At 65.6% G+C, this 15,446-nt stretch overlaps 1 protein-coding gene across 1 annotated transcript; it reads left to right on the forward strand.

Moving 5' to 3' along the window:
- Positions 1-730: 730 nt before the first annotated feature.
- Positions 731-14,811, forward strand: BGN (biglycan). Its single transcript, XM_082681958.1, has 8 exons — positions 731-857; positions 9,680-9,939; positions 10,202-10,314; positions 10,892-11,105; positions 11,685-11,795; positions 12,079-12,172; positions 12,300-12,438; positions 13,700-14,811. Exons 2-8 carry the CDS (start codon positions 9,699-9,701, stop codon positions 13,895-13,897), a joined length of 1,110 nt encoding a protein of 369 aa, XP_082538084.1. The 5' UTR covers positions 731-857; positions 9,680-9,698; the 3' UTR covers positions 13,898-14,811.
- Positions 14,812-15,446: the final 635 nt, after the last annotated feature.

Here is a 15,446-nt window from a genome sequence, read left to right on the forward strand (position 1 = left end):
CCTGCCAGCCCCCAGCTGAGTCCCAGCCTGAGATCACACAGACAGGAACGCTTCCTCTTTTTTAGGGAAAAGAGGCTGCAGTGGGCTGGGAGGTGGGGCACCCGGAGTGCCCGGGAGCCTAGATCAAGCCCTTCCAGAAATCCACAACAGCTGCCACCCTGATCCCTTTCCAGGCTGAGGAAGGCTCAGGACCAAATTCCGGGGCCCCGTCCCTGGACTAGCAATCAGAGGCCACCTGCCCCTGGTCTCCCCTCCACTTCTGCCCTCTCCCTCTCTTCCGCCCGCCCTAACACCCGCAAGCCAGCTCCCGCCCCTCTCTGGGCCTCAGTGGCCCCATCCGGATAGTGGAAAGTTTGAATCTCTGAGGCTGCGCCTGCCCAGAGCCGCCAAGGGTCCTTGTGTGAGTTAGACTGTGTGTCCCTTCACTGTGTGCCCCAGGGTGTAGAGGGGGGGCAGGCAGAGTGGGGGGAGTCCTGGGGGGCGCAAGGGGGAGGGGTGCAGCTAGCCCAGCCGTCTACAAGAAAATTACTCCCTCTGAAGCTGCCAGGGGGGCCGGGAAGCCTGCCCCCTCCCTCCCTCCCTCCCTCCCTCTCTCCCTCCCTCTCCACGCCACCAGCCCCCTCCCTCCTTTCCTCCCTCCCCGCCCCCTCCCCGCCGTCCCCTCCCGTCGTCGGCCCGCCCGCCCAGCCTTTAGCCTCCCTCCCGCCGCTGCCACCGCCTCTGTCTCCCTCTCTCCACGAACTGCCCAGGAGTGAGCAGCTGCTCTCCGACGACCCGACGGACCGACAGACGCACGGACTGCCCGACCCTCAAGACCGCCAACCAGCCAGCCTGTGCCCGCCGCTTCCCCTCCTCAGGTAGGGTCCCCCCCTCCACAAGCCCCGTAGTGTCCCCGCTGTTCCTACGCTGGCCCTGAGCTGCTCTCACTGCCTAACCCCTGGGTCCGCTGCCCCCTCACCGCCCTCTCCCGCCCCTAGGCTGCTTGTGGATTCCCACTGCACGGCTGCAGGCTCCTGGTCCGCGCCCCTTCGTCGCCACCCTGCGGCCCCCTGGGTCCTTGTCCCATTTCTGCGTCTTCTCCCCGCTGTCCTCCAGGCACCTTCTACATCCCCTTCGTTCACCCCTCTGACCTTGCTCGGCTCTGCTCCACATCTGCCCTCTCTGCCTCCCGCCTCGGGGTTCTTCCCCTTGGCCGCTACCCCAGAGCGTCATCCAGGCATGGCTGGGCGGCTGGCACCCTCACTCTGCCAATGGCCCCCTTAGTTCACTGCAAGTCCCGGGTGCACTTTGCACTCGGCCCTGGTTAGGAGGACCTCTGGGCGGCCACCCAAGCTCGTCACTGGGGAGCGGTCCCCACGGCCTGGGGCTAGTCCACGGCGTGGGCTCAGAGACTCGGTTTCCCAGGCACACCCCAGGCTCCCTGCCCAGATATTCCATGCTTACCCACAGGCCAATGCCGTGCCTCCACCTCCTCCCGGGCGAGGTGTGGGTCCACAGAGTCCTGGCTGGGGGGTCCCCGGGCGGGGCTGCCTGGACAGCTCAGTCCACTCTGCCCCAGAGCCCCCTTGGACTGAGGTTCCAAAGCGGGGTGCAGAAGGAGACTCAGGCAACTGTGCTGTGTTAGCCACAGGCAGGCTTGGCCTGTGGCCCCGGAGGGCTTCTGGGGACCACGGGTAGATGCGAGGACACCATCAGCCCAGGATGGGCACCTTTAGGAAGGGGTGAGGTTCAAGAGCTCCCAGGCTAGATGCTCTGTCCCCCAAAGGCCGCCCCCCACTGGTGCCTGGGGGCATCTCAGGAATGGAGAGAGAACTCCAGTTCTGAAACAAAGTGTAGCGACAAGGTTGCCCTCCAGAGCCGTTTGGGAGGGGAGCCGTGGCCCCTGCTGGTCCCACTCCCACCCCATCCATTGTACAGAGGGGGCAACTGAGGCCCAGAGAGGGGCAGGAACCTGCCCACAGTGGCACAGCCAGTCAGGGGCAGAACTGGGGCCAGGACTCAGAGCTCCTGACTGACAAATCCAGGCTATTGACCCCGTAGCATCCAGGGAGCCCGCAAAGTCACTTGCATGTTGACGATGATAGCTTATGGTCAAGTGCAGTGCGTGGGGACTGGAGTGAGAGGGGGCAGGCCCACTGGCCCCGTCCCGCAAGCTCTCAAGATGGCTGGCATGCTGAGGGAAGTGCCGAGGGACCCAGGAGAGGAACAAGGGAGAACGGAGCCCTCTGTCTGGGTGTGCCACTGAGCATCCTGGAAGGCTGGGGGATGGGAACAGCACCTCGCTGCTCCACGGGCGGGGCGGGGCTGGGGCCTGGGCACCCGGTGGTGAGAGCTTCCCGCGTTGCTCCGCTGAGTGCAGCAGAAGGCCCGGGGTCCTCCAGGGCAGGGTGCTGGGTGGGGCGGGCGGGGCAGACCTCGCCCAGGCCAGGGAGATCGTTCTCACGCAGCTGAAGTCTTCGTAAGGGCCACTCAGGTTGCTGATTCGGTGGCCAGTCCTGCCCTCTGGGGGCTCCTGCTTCTGTGAGCTCACCCCTCCCTGGCCGGCCAGCTCTCCACGAGGTAGGGACTGACTGAGATTGAGACCAGCTGGAGATGCTCAGGCCCCCCTCGGTGCCACCCACACCCTGGGAAGGCTGGCGGTTCGGCAGAGGCGCCTTTCTGTGCAACTTCCGGTGTCCGGCTGCCGTGGGCCAGCGTGGGTGAACCTCTCAGGGCAGTTCTCTGTGCGTGCATCGAAAGGAAGCCATGGCACTGTCTCCGAGCCGCCAAGACCGGGCGGTGGGAAGAAGGCTGGGAGCAGGGAGGGCCCCCACGGCGAGGCAGCGACCGGCCCACTTTCACGTCCCAGGACCCGGCTCACAGAGGGCATTAACCGTCCGACCACTTTTATGCCCTGCCCTGGAGCAGGGACCAGGGACCCCACTATGTCGATGGGGAGTCCGCGGCCCAGCCCCTTCACCAATGGGTCTGGTGGCAGTTCTGTACCAGCTCATTTTAGGGGCCCAGAAATCTGGGGTGCTGGCCCTCTGACTGTCATGCAGGGTGACATGCAAGCATTGGCCCCAATTTCTCCCCAATCCCATCAGTGGCCCTGGCCCATCAGAGGAGCGTGAATGGGGAAGGACCGGAAGAGAGGGTGTGTTCCTAAGACAAGAAAGCAGTTCCTTTCTTTAGCAACATTCCTTAGTCATTCAGGACCACAGAGCATCCCTTCCAGCACCGGCGTCGAGTCCCAGAGGAGGGATCTGTCATGAGCCCCTTCCCAGGCCCACCCACCACCAGCTCTCCTCCACTCCCTGGAGAAGCCCCAGGGAGACAGGCCTGTCCCAGCCATCACTTGTCCTTGGCCTCCTGGGGATGCAGCCTGAGGCCGTGGCCGGCCCCAGGGCCAGCCTTGGAGCACGTGAGCTGCGGGACGGCAGCCCAGCTCCCAGACTCCCAGTAGGGCCCGGCGCTGTCTGGCTCGCCTCCGGGCAGGGCCCCAGTCCCAGCTCGGGGCCTCCAGAGCCCCACCTGCTAGGCCACTGGGCTGTTTGCCCTTTCAATGGCATGTCTGGAGCCCCTCTCCTTCCCTGCCAACACCCTGGATTGTTAGAAAGTTCTTCCCCAGGGTTGGAGAGCTTGGTCCCTGCCCTGAGCTGCCCACCCCTCCCTGTGCCTGTCGGCCCTGCTGGTGGGAGGGGACACACCAGCCCAAGGGCTTAGCTCAAATCCTGGGGCTAGAGGGTGATGGTGACTGTCCTGGGGCGCCCTGCTGTGAGCATAGGGTGGGGGTGAACATGGGCCCCCTCTGGAGGCAGGCACCCCCGGGCCCTGCCAGCTCTGCCCCCTCTTGTCCTGTCAGCTGGTGCCCGGGGCACTCAGTTCTCCTCCCACCCCTCTGTCCCCTCTGCTCACATACTGGGGCCCACACCTGATCACCCATGAAACCTTTTCTGTGAATCCTATCTTCAAGGAAGCCAGTGCGGGGAGAGGCAGAGGTGCCTGCGCTGGGAGGACGGAGACGGAGTCTGCTTAGTCCTGCCCCAGGCCAGAGGCTAACTGGTAGCCCTAGAGCCAGGCCCTTCTCCAGGCTTCCAAAACCAGTTTCCCAGTGCTCCCTGGGGCTGTGGTTCATCTCCCCACCTTCCAGATGGAAGGTTCTGGGGTGAAAGCTCTCCCCTCACCTGGAGTCCCCAGCCCCAGGGTCCCCCAGGACTTCCTTCACGCCCTCTGGGGCTCTGTTTGGCTTGTCCGCCACCCTCTCTACTCTGGGGTGGGGCAGCTCCTGGGTGCCTATGGGAGCAGCCCACTTGCCCACACGCCACCAGCCTCAGCTCCTCCAGAGGCTGCTCGGCCCCCATAGCAGTCCGCAGAGCAGCCCAGGTCGCGCTCATTGGCAGGCTGGTATCGCTGACGTTCCCAAGCCCAGTGGAGGTGCCAGGGACTCAGACGACTCATGCCTGCCCCTCCCCATGGTGACACATCGTTCAGGTTTAGGGGACTGGGGCTCTACCCAGCCTCCTCACAGCCAGCTCTCGTGATCCACGGCGTCTGAAGGCCAAACTCGGCAGAAACCCCAGCCTGGAGCAGAGCTGCAGGACAAGGGGCAGCAGGCTGGGGGTGGTCCCAGGTTCCATGCGACTCAAGCGGCCCCTGCTTCTCCCCCACCAGCTGCCTCTGGGTGGCTCAGATGGCCAAGAGGGACACAGCAGTCAGAGGCCCGAGTGGCCATGGGATCGGGGATTTGGGGAACAAAACTAGGACCTGAAGGAGAGGGGCAGAGGGCAGACAGGACCTCAGGCTCTGGGAACCAGGCTGAGAGCATCTCCCTGTGGGGTCTGGCACCTGCTGGGACCTAAAATGCTTGGGGGAACCTCCCGGGCCAGGCTGGGATGATGGCTTTTCCAGGCCACTTCTGTGCAGCTGGAGGCGGAGGCAGAGGGGCTGGGGCTGGCCTGATGGGTGCGCTGGGGCCGAGGAGGGGCATCTGGCCCCGCGGGCTGAGGGGAGCTATGGATGGTGGCAGTCAGAGAGAGACGCCATGTTTCTAGAGGATTCGTGATGCAAGCCAGGGGGCGCAGGACCCACAGGGCAGGGCCCTGCTTTCCGTCAGTGTCACCTCCCAGCCAGAGTGGGGGAGATGCAAGGAGTCTTCTGCAGGGACCGGGGGCTGGTTCGGCCCCCTGTGCAACCCAGGGAGTTCGGGATTCTGTGACTTTGGGCTCTGCAGCAAAGTCTGCGGGGACAGAGGGTGGGGCAGGGCACGTGTGCCCCCTCTCCCATTTCCTCACAGTGTGGCCTTGGGCAGGAGTTTCCTGCTGGTCCTCAGGAGGGCTGTGCTAAGAAATCCCTTGAGTGCCCTGTCCCACCCTGGGAAGGGATAGAACACCTTCCCCCGCCCTCAGGGTTTCTGCAGCGAGCCTTCGGGGGTGCGGGGGGGGGGCAGGGCACCCAGCAGCCCAGGACCCCCAGCTGACCTGGCTCATCTGCCGCCTGACTCAGGCATGGCAGAAGGCCAGCACTGGAACCGCCGGCCTTCCAGAGGTTTCCCAGAAGGCTGGGGGTGGAGGTGATGGCTGTCCTCAAGGCTGTGGGGAGAGACGTCCGGCCTGGTCAGTACCGGCCGCCTAGCCACTTCCCCGGTGCCAGCGCTCTGCAGCAGACGGGCTGGCTCCCTGTTGGCCTCCGACACCCACATCCAAGTCAAGTCTGTCCCTGAAGGCTGCAGGGGCACAGGACCCAGCTCTGTCCGGTCACCTCAGCAGCGCCAAGACCCCAGCAGGGAGGAGCGCCCTGGCCAGCCACGCCTGGATGTCTGCTCCCCTCGTAGCTGGAAGGCGTGCCGAGGCCGTGGCGGTGGGCTCGGGGTGGCTGGCGAGCAGACACCGATGGCGCGGGGCTCAGGGCCCACCCCAACCCCTGCAGCCACGACCCCAACGCGCGTAAGCCTCAGGAGACCCACGGATGGTGCACGTCTCCTCTCTCAGGGCCCGGGAGGGAGGCGGCGAGCAGCCGGGCGTCAGCTCGCAGAGCAGAGCTCTGGGCAGCGCCCCTGCCTCTGGCCTGCTAGTAGAAGCTGGGCCTCAAAGGCTTTGGCGGACAGAGGGGAGGGGGGAAGCGCGACCCGCAGTCCCAGGGACCACGGGCCCGCGCGTCCGGGTTCAGGTCGGGCTGCTCAGAGGGGCCAGACACCCGGGCCGAGGCTGCGGAACAGCGTCAGGCGTCCGGCATCTGCGACTTGGCAGCCGCGGGCCGCACATCTGCAGGCGAGCTCCCAGGGCCTGCCAGACCTCAGGCCCGCTCCCGCCGCCCTTGGCCTGGCCTGAATGCCTGGCGCGGCCCCTCCGTGTTCTCAGGGGCTGCCAGTGTGTCTTGTTTGGCTGTGACCTGGAGCAGTCCCAGTTGGAGGACTGTGCTGGCTTTCAGAGGGCCAGACAAGGAGAGCCCTATTGGGTGGGCGGCCCTCACGCCAACCTGTGGGCGCGGCGCGAGGCCTCACCGCCATCACCGCTTCTTTCCTTCGCTCTGAGGAGGAGGGACCCATCCAGCTCAGAGAACACTTTGATGGGGCTCGAGGCTGCCTGAAGTCCTTGGGGACACGCCCAGGAGGCCCAGAGGCCTGGGTAGTGTGGGAGGTGGGGCTGGCGGGACTTGCCGTGGGTCTCACAGTACCTGTCCGTGGGGGCTCCCGCTTCCGGGGCTGAGGGCCCACCCCCCTCCTGCACGTGTGTGCGGTGGGAGGGACCCGGTGTGAGGTGGGGGGAGGCAGCCCTGCAGCTCCGCTTCCTCCCCCAGCCTCTGTGCCCTGCCCACACTCAGCCGGCGGGCCAGAGAACTCCATCACCCCCGGCTCCTTCTGGGTCTGTTGCGGCCCCCGGGGGCTCGGTGTCCAGTCGGCCCCCTCCACTCTGCACAGTTCTGGCCGCTGAGTCTCCTGCCAGCTCTCCGCGGGGAAAGCAGGGCTGTGCCGGAAAGTGCGCCAGCCTGCCCACTGCCTGGGCCCAGCCAGGAGCCGGGTGAAACCAGCCAGACCTTGTCCTGTGCTGTCACGGGGCCCTGGGGTGGGGCCTCCAAGTCCTCAGCCTCCCTCCCCGCAGAGTGAGCCTGCACTAGAGCCAGCCCTTCCCCTCTCTCAGCCACTCTGTGGGGCCCCAGACGCAGCGACATCAGAATATCAGGCACGGCGGCCCGGAGCGGCTCACCTCCTCCAGAGCCTCCGTCCCCCACGGAGGGTCCCGTGAGCCCACTTGGGGCCCCAGTGGCTAGTCCTGCCCTGGTTGGCCTTCCCAGCGCCTGTCCATCCTCCCCCGTGGTGGAGGGGCCAGATGCGGGTGGAGGCGCCCCGTGGAGGCCCCCAGACCTTCCCGGTCCCACCAGGCTGGAAGAGCCCTGTCTGCGCCCACCGCCCCCCGAAGCCTCCCCCCGGCCTGGCCAGACCAGCCCCCTGCCCCCCTTGTCCAGGTGGACGGTGGATCCCAGAGCCTCCCAAGGATCCTGCCGGGCGTTCCAGCCCTGACTCACCCCCGCCCCCCACCCCGCCATGAGGCAGTGGCTTTGGCAGGAGTGCCAGGCCGGGGGGCAGTCCCCTCCCTCTCGTCCCGTCATCCTCGCCTTCCTGTCCTCTCCGCTGCTCTTCCTCCGCGCAGCCCTGGGTGTCCAGCAGCCCCTGGGCAGGGGCCCTGCGCCGCAGCGGCAAGCCTGGGAGGCCTAGGCCCACCCTGCTTTGCCCTGGGGTTTGCGAACTCGTGGGAAGAAGGAGGGACTCATGGTCCGGGAGGCCAGCCCAGGGCCTTCTCCCAACTCTTCACCAAGTCCCTCTAGGGGCTCCCCAGGTCCCACTGGGCCAGCCTGGGGCTGGCAGGACCTGGAGTGTCATCATGAGCTCTCAAGGCTTGCAGGAGCCAGGGAGGCTGGGCGCTCCCCCAGCATGAGGGACCCTCACTTTGTTGTGTGACTGCGGCAGGCAGGCAGCTTTTCTGGGGCTGGCTCCGCAGCTGCGTCTGATGAACAGCACCCTGGGCCCCCGGCCGCTGCCTGCCAAGCAGACTGCGGCCCCAGCTGCCAGAAAGGCTGCTCCGGCCCCTCTCGCTGGCAGCTGCAGCTCTGTCCTCAGGATGGTGGGAGCCAGGACAGGCCACGTGCCCAGCTCAGTGGGGGGCCTGAGGAGTGCGAGAGGGGCGGCAAGATGGGGATCAATGGGAACCCGAGGTGCAGAGCTGCTGCGCCCACGTCTGGAGGTGGCCGCAGCTCCCAACCCCCGCCTGCTGGTGGGAGGACTCTGGGGCAGCAGTGCCCACCCTCCCCGGGCGGCCAGTCCAGCCCCAGGTCAACCGGGCCTGTCAGGGGCCTCCTTCCCCCTTTGCAGCCGGCTATCAGGCTCGGGGGGCTCACCCAGCCCCACTGAAGCCCCGAACAGCCTTTCCCCTGGCCAAGATGGGCCCCGAGTGAGGGCCTCCCTGGGGTGGGGCTGCTTCACGTCTGCACCCGGGGCAACCGCAGACACCCCGCGCCTGGGAGACAAGCAGGGCAGGTGCACTTATTCCTCTATAACATGGGAAAATGAGGCTGGGGCTTTCCCAGGAAAGCAGGTAGCTGGGGGTGGTAGGAGAGGCAGGGACTCCAGCCTCCTCCTGGGCACTGTCTTTCAGCAGAGGAGCCTCTGGACAAGCCTGAACCTGCCCGCCACCCTGGCAGCAGCCTGCTCCCCTCTGGTGGCCTCTCCAGGGGCCCGGGGCCGTGGGCAGAAGGAAGGGTGGGAGCAGAGGCGGGAGCCCTGGGGCTCTGCGGGCTGAGCCAGGGGACGGCTCACGAGCCAGGGGAAGGCTCGTGGGCCAGGGGAGGAAGCCACAGCCCAGGGGAGCAGAGGCGGGGTGGGGGGGGGGCAAGGGACGCCGCTTCCATGTCCAGGATTCCACGCATGGCCTGGGAGAATGCCCCTCTCCTCACCTTCCCTCCAGGGCTGGCCCAGCCTTCTACCCAACGTGCCCAGCCTGGTGCCTTGGCCTCTTGACTCTTAGAGAAATGTGGGTGTGCTGCAAGGGGGGCTCAGGCAGGAAAGGAAGCGACTTGTGGTCACCTGAGTCAGCCCTGAGCGCGCTCACACTGCCCTGAGCATGTGGGAGTGGCCGGGCCACAGTGGTTTCTTTAAATCTGAATTCCTCAAAGCCTGTGGGCGGCAAATGGCTGGGTTTCCCTCTCCGCCTCCTCCACTAGCCTCAGTGACCCCCCAGGCAGGCTGCAGCTGACTCAGTGGCTGGTGCGTGAGTGTGTGTGTGCTTGCGTGAGTGTGTGCTTGTGTGAGTGTGTGTGTGTGCTTGCGTGAGTGTGTGTGCGCTTGCGTGTGTGCTTGCGTGTGTTTGCGTGTGTGTGCGCTTGCGTGAGTGTGTGTGTGTGCTTGCGTGAGTGTGTGTGTGCACTCGCGTGAGCGTGTTGGAGGGGTACAGACTCACCAACTGGGAAGACACAGTGCTGCCCACTGAGGCCAAGTCCTGCCCGGAGTCTCCTGCCCACCCACACCTCCCTCCCGGCCCCTACAGCCCAGGGCCTGGCTGCACCCGTGAGGGGTGAGGGGCGAGGGACACGAGGCCAACACGTGCAGAACCCCAGCCCCCCGGGCTCGGGACGGTAGCCAGGCAAGGGCCCAGAAGATGGGTGTGGGCGCCAGCTGGGCACTCCTGATGGCCTCTCCTCACCCCAGTCTCGCAGGCACACCCACCATGTGGCCCCTGTGGCCTCTTGCGGCCCTGCTGGCCCTGAGCCAGGCTCTGCCCTTTGAGCAAAAAGGCTTCTGGGACTTCACCCTGGACGACGGGCTGCCCATGTTGAACGACGAGGAGGCTTCAGGCGCCGACACGACCTCGGGCATCCCAGACCTGGACTCCCTCCCTCCCACCTACAGCGCCATGTGCCCTTTCGGCTGCCACTGCCACCTGCGGGTCGTTCAGTGCTCCGACCTGGGTCAGTCCAGTGGGGTGGACGTGGAAGCGTGAGGGTGGGGAGGGGGTGACCCCAAGCCAGCTCGGGAATCCTGGTTTCAGTGTGGGAGGGTGTCCACTGGTCTGCTTGCAAGCAGGCGGGGAGCGAGAAGCCCCTCCGTCTGCCGACTCTGGCGCTGGCCCACTGGCGGCGGAGTCCCTGCGTGCACGCGAGTCCCTGAGCTCCGCGCCACGCTGGGGTCATGGCCATGGCTCACACTGGTGACGGTGGTGCCGGCCCCCAGGTCTGAAGGCTGTGCCCAAAGAGATCTCGCCCGACACCACTTTGCTGGACCTGCAGAACAACGACATCTCCGAGATCCGGAAGGATGACTTCAAAGGCCTCCAGCATCTCTATGTAAGCCCACCCTGGCCCTTCCAAGGGGCTGCAAGGAGGTGGCAGGCCCGCAGCATGGGGGGTTGGGTCCAGATGGGTGTGGGCACATACTTGTGGAGTGCGAGAGGGGACCGGAGACCTGGGGAGTCCTGAGAGCGGTCTGGAGGCGGCTGTGGTGGGAGTGCCCAGGGTCACAGGGCACATGTGCAGGTGTCAGCAGCCGTAAGTGCAGGACAGGATCACTCAGCCCAATTCCCTTCTTGACTGAAAACTTTTCATCTTATTGACTCCTCCCAGCAACACAGTGAGAAAAGATTTCATTGTAGCCAGGGTGCAAGTGGGGAAACTGGGACACAGAGGAGCGGCAGGCTGCGCTAAGCAGCAGTGGTATTGCTGGGCCTGAGCGCCAGCTCCCCGATCTGCACTCTGCCCAGGAGCACAGACGGATCTCCTGGAGGCTGAGCTGGGGCTCAAACATCTGTAAAGTCCTGACAACTGCTAATCGTGAATCGCTAGCTCAGGTGGCAGGGATGGGGGAGAGGAGAAGGCGGGCAGGTAGGGGGCCGGGGCCTTCACCTCAGCACGCGTGCTGCCTCAGGCCCTGGTCCTGGTGAACAACAAGATCTCCAAGATCCACGAGAAGGCCTTCAGCCCCCTGCGGAAGCTGCAGAAGCTCTACATCTCCAAGAACCACCTGGTGGAGATCCCTCCCAACCTGCCCAGCTCCCTGGTGGAGCTCCGCATCCACGACAACCGCATCCGCAAGGTGCCCAAGGGCGTGTTCAGTGGGCTGCGCAACATGAACTGCATCGGTGAGCGAGATCCCACCAGTGGCGTCGTCACCCGTCCCCGGCGGTGGCAGTGGATGGGGGAGGAGGGTCAAAGGGGGGGCTCTGCCAGCCAGGGCAGCTGGGTGCTGGGCTGTCCAGGACAGCCATGGACCAGCCGGCTGGGCCTCACGGTACTTTCTGGAAGCTTGTCTAGGAGCACACCCCAGAGCTGCCAAGGGAAGGTGAAGAGAAACTCAGGGCCCATAGGGAAAGGGAAGGGAAAGGGCCAGTGCAGCCAGCCAGCCAGCCAGCCAGGGGCTGGGCGGGCGGGGGAGCCCGGCCTTGATTCCTGTCTCCCCTCCCTTTCTCCGTGCTCCCTCTGCCCCCTAAGGCTGATGCCAGGCCCAGTGCCCTTGGGAGTTAGTGGCCTCGAACAGCGAGGAGTTTGCATTCAGTCCATTAGCGTTAGTAACTTAGCGGCACTGCTTTCAGGGAGAGATGGGGGAGCGGGTAATCAGCAGGGCCCACTAGGCCAGCCCAAGCCAGGCAGCCGACAGGCTCTGGGGGCGTGCGGGCAGATGCCCAGCCCTGGCTCCAGGGCTGAGGGGGCCTCTCTCCTAGAGATGGGTGGGAACCCCCTGGAGAACAGTGGCTTTGAACCTGGAGCTTTCGATGGCCTGAAGCTCAACTACCTGCGCATCTCTGAGGCTAAGCTCACCGGCATCCCCAAAGGTAGGAAGTCAGCCCTTGCTTCCCACACTACCTGGCCTTCGGAGCACACATGGATACAGGTGGGGGGCCTGGAGCCATCTGGAGGCACCCAGTCAACTCAGGGAGGGCTTTGGCTGCCCCTCTCCCCACCTGGGGCAGAGCTAGGGTCTCTGCTCCACCAAGCGTGGGACCGTGCACACACACACACACACACACACACACACACACACACACACACAGCATCAGCCCACACACGTGGCCTCCCCTCCTGCATTCAGCCCAGAGCATCCTCTTTTCCTGGCAGACCTCCCCGAGACCCTGAATGAACTCCATCTGGACCACAACAAAATCCAGGCAATCGAGCTAGAGGACCTGCTCCGCTACTCAAAGCTGTACAGGTGGGCTGGGGGTCTGGGGGTCTGGGGGCGCTGGGGCGACTGGGGGGGCTGGGGGCCTGAGTCCTCACAGTGCCGTGCGGCCTGCGGGCCCCACCACACCATCTTTTTCTCATCCGCCCCTTCGCAGGCTGGGCCTGGGCCACAACCAGATCCGCATGATTGAGAATGGGAGCCTGAGTTTTCTGCCCACCCTGCGGGAGCTGCACTTGGACAATAACAAGCTGTCCAGGGTGCCTGCTGGCCTTCCGGACCTCAAGCTCCTCCAGGTGAGAGCCAGGGAGTGGGCAGCCCCTCAGCCCATGGCCCTCCTTGCTCAGGCCCAGCACGTGTGGGGTCTGGGTACAGAGCGGAATGGGACCTCGCTGCAAAGGAGCAGGCTCAGGGATCCCTCCTTCAGGGCCAATCACCTGCACTGAGGGAGGAGAGGGGCAGGTGGGGATGCCGCTGTGGACAGCAGGGAGGGCGGGCCCGGGGCAGTGAGGTCGTGAGGGAAGAGCAGGTTTCTCAGGTGGGTGCAACACCTGCAAGGTGCGGCCGGGTCCACGAGGTGAGGGAACAGTCTGGGCACGGGGTACACAGATCTGTGGCAAGACAGGGACAGCCCAGGGCGCAAAGTGGGCTGATGAGGGATACAAGGCCTGGCCTGGGGCTCTCTCAGGGGCCCTACCCCCAGTTTGGCTGTCAGCCACATGGATGAACTTGGCCGTACTCGGCCCTGCTCTGGACCTCAGTCGCTGCTTCCAACCCATTCACACGTGCCAGGAGACCCGCCATTCTCGCGGGCTGGCCACTCAGAGCCGAGTACACCGGAGCCCGCCTGAGCCCTGCGTGGGGACCGCCCACCTGCAGCGGCAGCGCCCCCCTGGCCAAGCCGAGAGCGCCCTCTAGCGGCCGTGTCCTTGCCGCCTCTAGAGGGCGCCGCTGCAGTCTGAGCGCCTCCCTGCCGTCATTGGGTCCTCCCTCCCTGACCCTCCTGTCCCACAGCATGTGGCTTCAGGCAGCTGGGGGAGCGGGGGAGGAGGAGGCTCTTTCTCCTCTCACGCCCCTGGGGCTCTGGACTGGGAGGCTGCTTCCCTGGGGGCAGACTCACAGCCCAGGGAACCCAGAGGGAGGGCCAGTGACTTTATGTGAGCCCAACGTGCCATCCTTCCCGCATCGACAGTCCCACCCCACCACTCGTGCCCCACGTACCCCTCACCTCACACCCACACCCCCCAAGCTCCCCATCCCAGCACCCAGTCACACACCAGTGCCTTAAGGCGGGCCAGCACCCGCCCAACAACCATACCGAAGCCTCAGTTTGCTCCTCCAGACCATGGGAGGATCACCTCCACGCCCTCAAAGGGCCGTGTGGATGCAAAACAATGAAACGTGGCCCATGAGGCGGCGGGGCGGGACTCAGCCGGGAGGGAGGGCACCAGCCCTCGGGGTTCTGCCCTCCGCTCGGCCTACCCAGGCAGGGCAGACGCAGGCAGGGGGGTTGGGGCGACTGGGCCACCGCCCTGAGCCACACCCCTCTGCCCCCAGGTGGTCTATCTGCACGCCAACAACATCACCAAGGTGGGCGTCAACGACTTCTGCCCCATGGGCTTCGGGGTCAAGCGAGCCTACTACAACGGCATTAGCCTCTTCAGCAACCCCGTGCCCTACTGGGAGGTGCAGCCAGCCACCTTCCGCTGCGTCACTGACCGCCTGGCCATCCAGTTTGGCAACTACAAAAAGTAGAGGTGGCGGCAGCCGCCAAGGTGGCCTGGGCGGGGCCTCTGGGGAGCACAGCGGATGTCCTGAGGGGGGAAGCAAAGCAAGGGAGCCCCGCCCTTGATCCCCAACCCCCTCGTCGCCACCCGACATCCTTGCCCTGGCTCCCAAGTGTGCAGGTGAGGCGTGAGGCCTGGCCCCCATCACACACCCCTTAGCTTCAGAGCTGCCCCTGCTCCCCCATCATGACCACGCAGAGGTGCCCCCACGAAGCTTTCTTCCCATTCACCCCAAAACCAAATTGTCTGAGGCTCCAGTCCAAGGAAAATGGTCCCTGGGTCTGGGGGGCCAGGGATGGAGACAGCGGACCCCGCTGAGCCCACCCTACCTGCCGGGCACACATCCCTCCTCGGCCTGGCCTGCTACCCTTCTCCTCCCATGCCCGCTGGCATCCTTCTGTGAGTTCACGGCCATCCATCCCAGCCTGTCTGCTCTACCGGCCCCTGGATCAGTCCTCTCCATCTCTCTCTGTCTCTCCGTCTGTCCCTCCCTCGTCTTCCCTCTCCTCTCTCACATCCTTGGGCTGGGTCTGGTCTCTGTCTCGCTGGGCTTCTGCCCAGCCCCTACCCAGGTGGGCTGCGGTGGGGGACAGCTGCCCCCCACCCCACCCAGGCCTCGCCCCCAAGCCTGGATGATCCGGCAACCACGCGCTCCACAGGCCACGTGCTCCCAGGGGGAGCATTGGACTCAGCCAGGCCCTGAGAGTCTGTCCCCCGGGAGGGGCCCAGCACCCCGCAGAGTCCCCAGCACGCTCCTCACTGCCCCCCTTTCCCCCACGACGGCTAGGTCTCCCCTCCCGTGGCCTTCCAGCCCCTGGGGTAGTAAGGAGGGGCTGCTTCTGAGGTCGGTTGTTGTCTTTCAATTAAAGAAACACTGTGCAACACGGCTGCGTGTGCAGCCTCTCGGGGTGGACTGGGGACCCAAAGGAAACGGGAGCCACGAGGGTCCGCTGTGGCTGGCGCCCAGGTTCCGCCTCTCCGTGCCCCATCGGAACCCTGAGCTGCCTGTTCTCTGCTTTCCCTGACTTCAGTGGGGAGCACCTCCAGGCTCAGGGCTGGACCAGAAGGCCCCAGGCTGCCCCCTTCCCGTCCCTTCTAGTCACTTCTGTTGCCCTGGCTATCCTCAGACTGGGCTCCTGCAGCAGGGCCGGCTGAGGTGGCATCTGCCCTCCCAGAGTGGAGTGTCTGCCAAGCAGCCGCTGGCTGAAGGGCACCAGGTCAGAAACTCCCCCCAACCGAGCGGGAGCCGGGAAACCCTAGGGGCCCCTGCCCGCCTCAATGGGGTTTGGGGGCTCAGCACAATACCGGATTTCGGCTGTGGTCAGAGCTGTGTGCCACACCTGTGTCAGCACCAGGGGGCGCACTCCTGTACTGGCTTGGCCTGGGCTCCCAGCGCAGCGACCACCCAGTAGGTCACCCTGTGCGCAGTTCGCAGCGTGTGGGTGCCGGTTCCCAAGAGAGGATCCAGGGCACAGCCCGTGAAGCCTGGGGACATAGGTCTGCCCCGGAAAGGGAGT

Source organism: Grampus griseus, assembly GCF_964374135.1.
Source record: "Grampus griseus genome assembly, chromosome: X".
NCBI classification, from domain to species: Eukaryota; Metazoa; Chordata; class Mammalia; order Artiodactyla; family Delphinidae; genus Grampus; species Grampus griseus.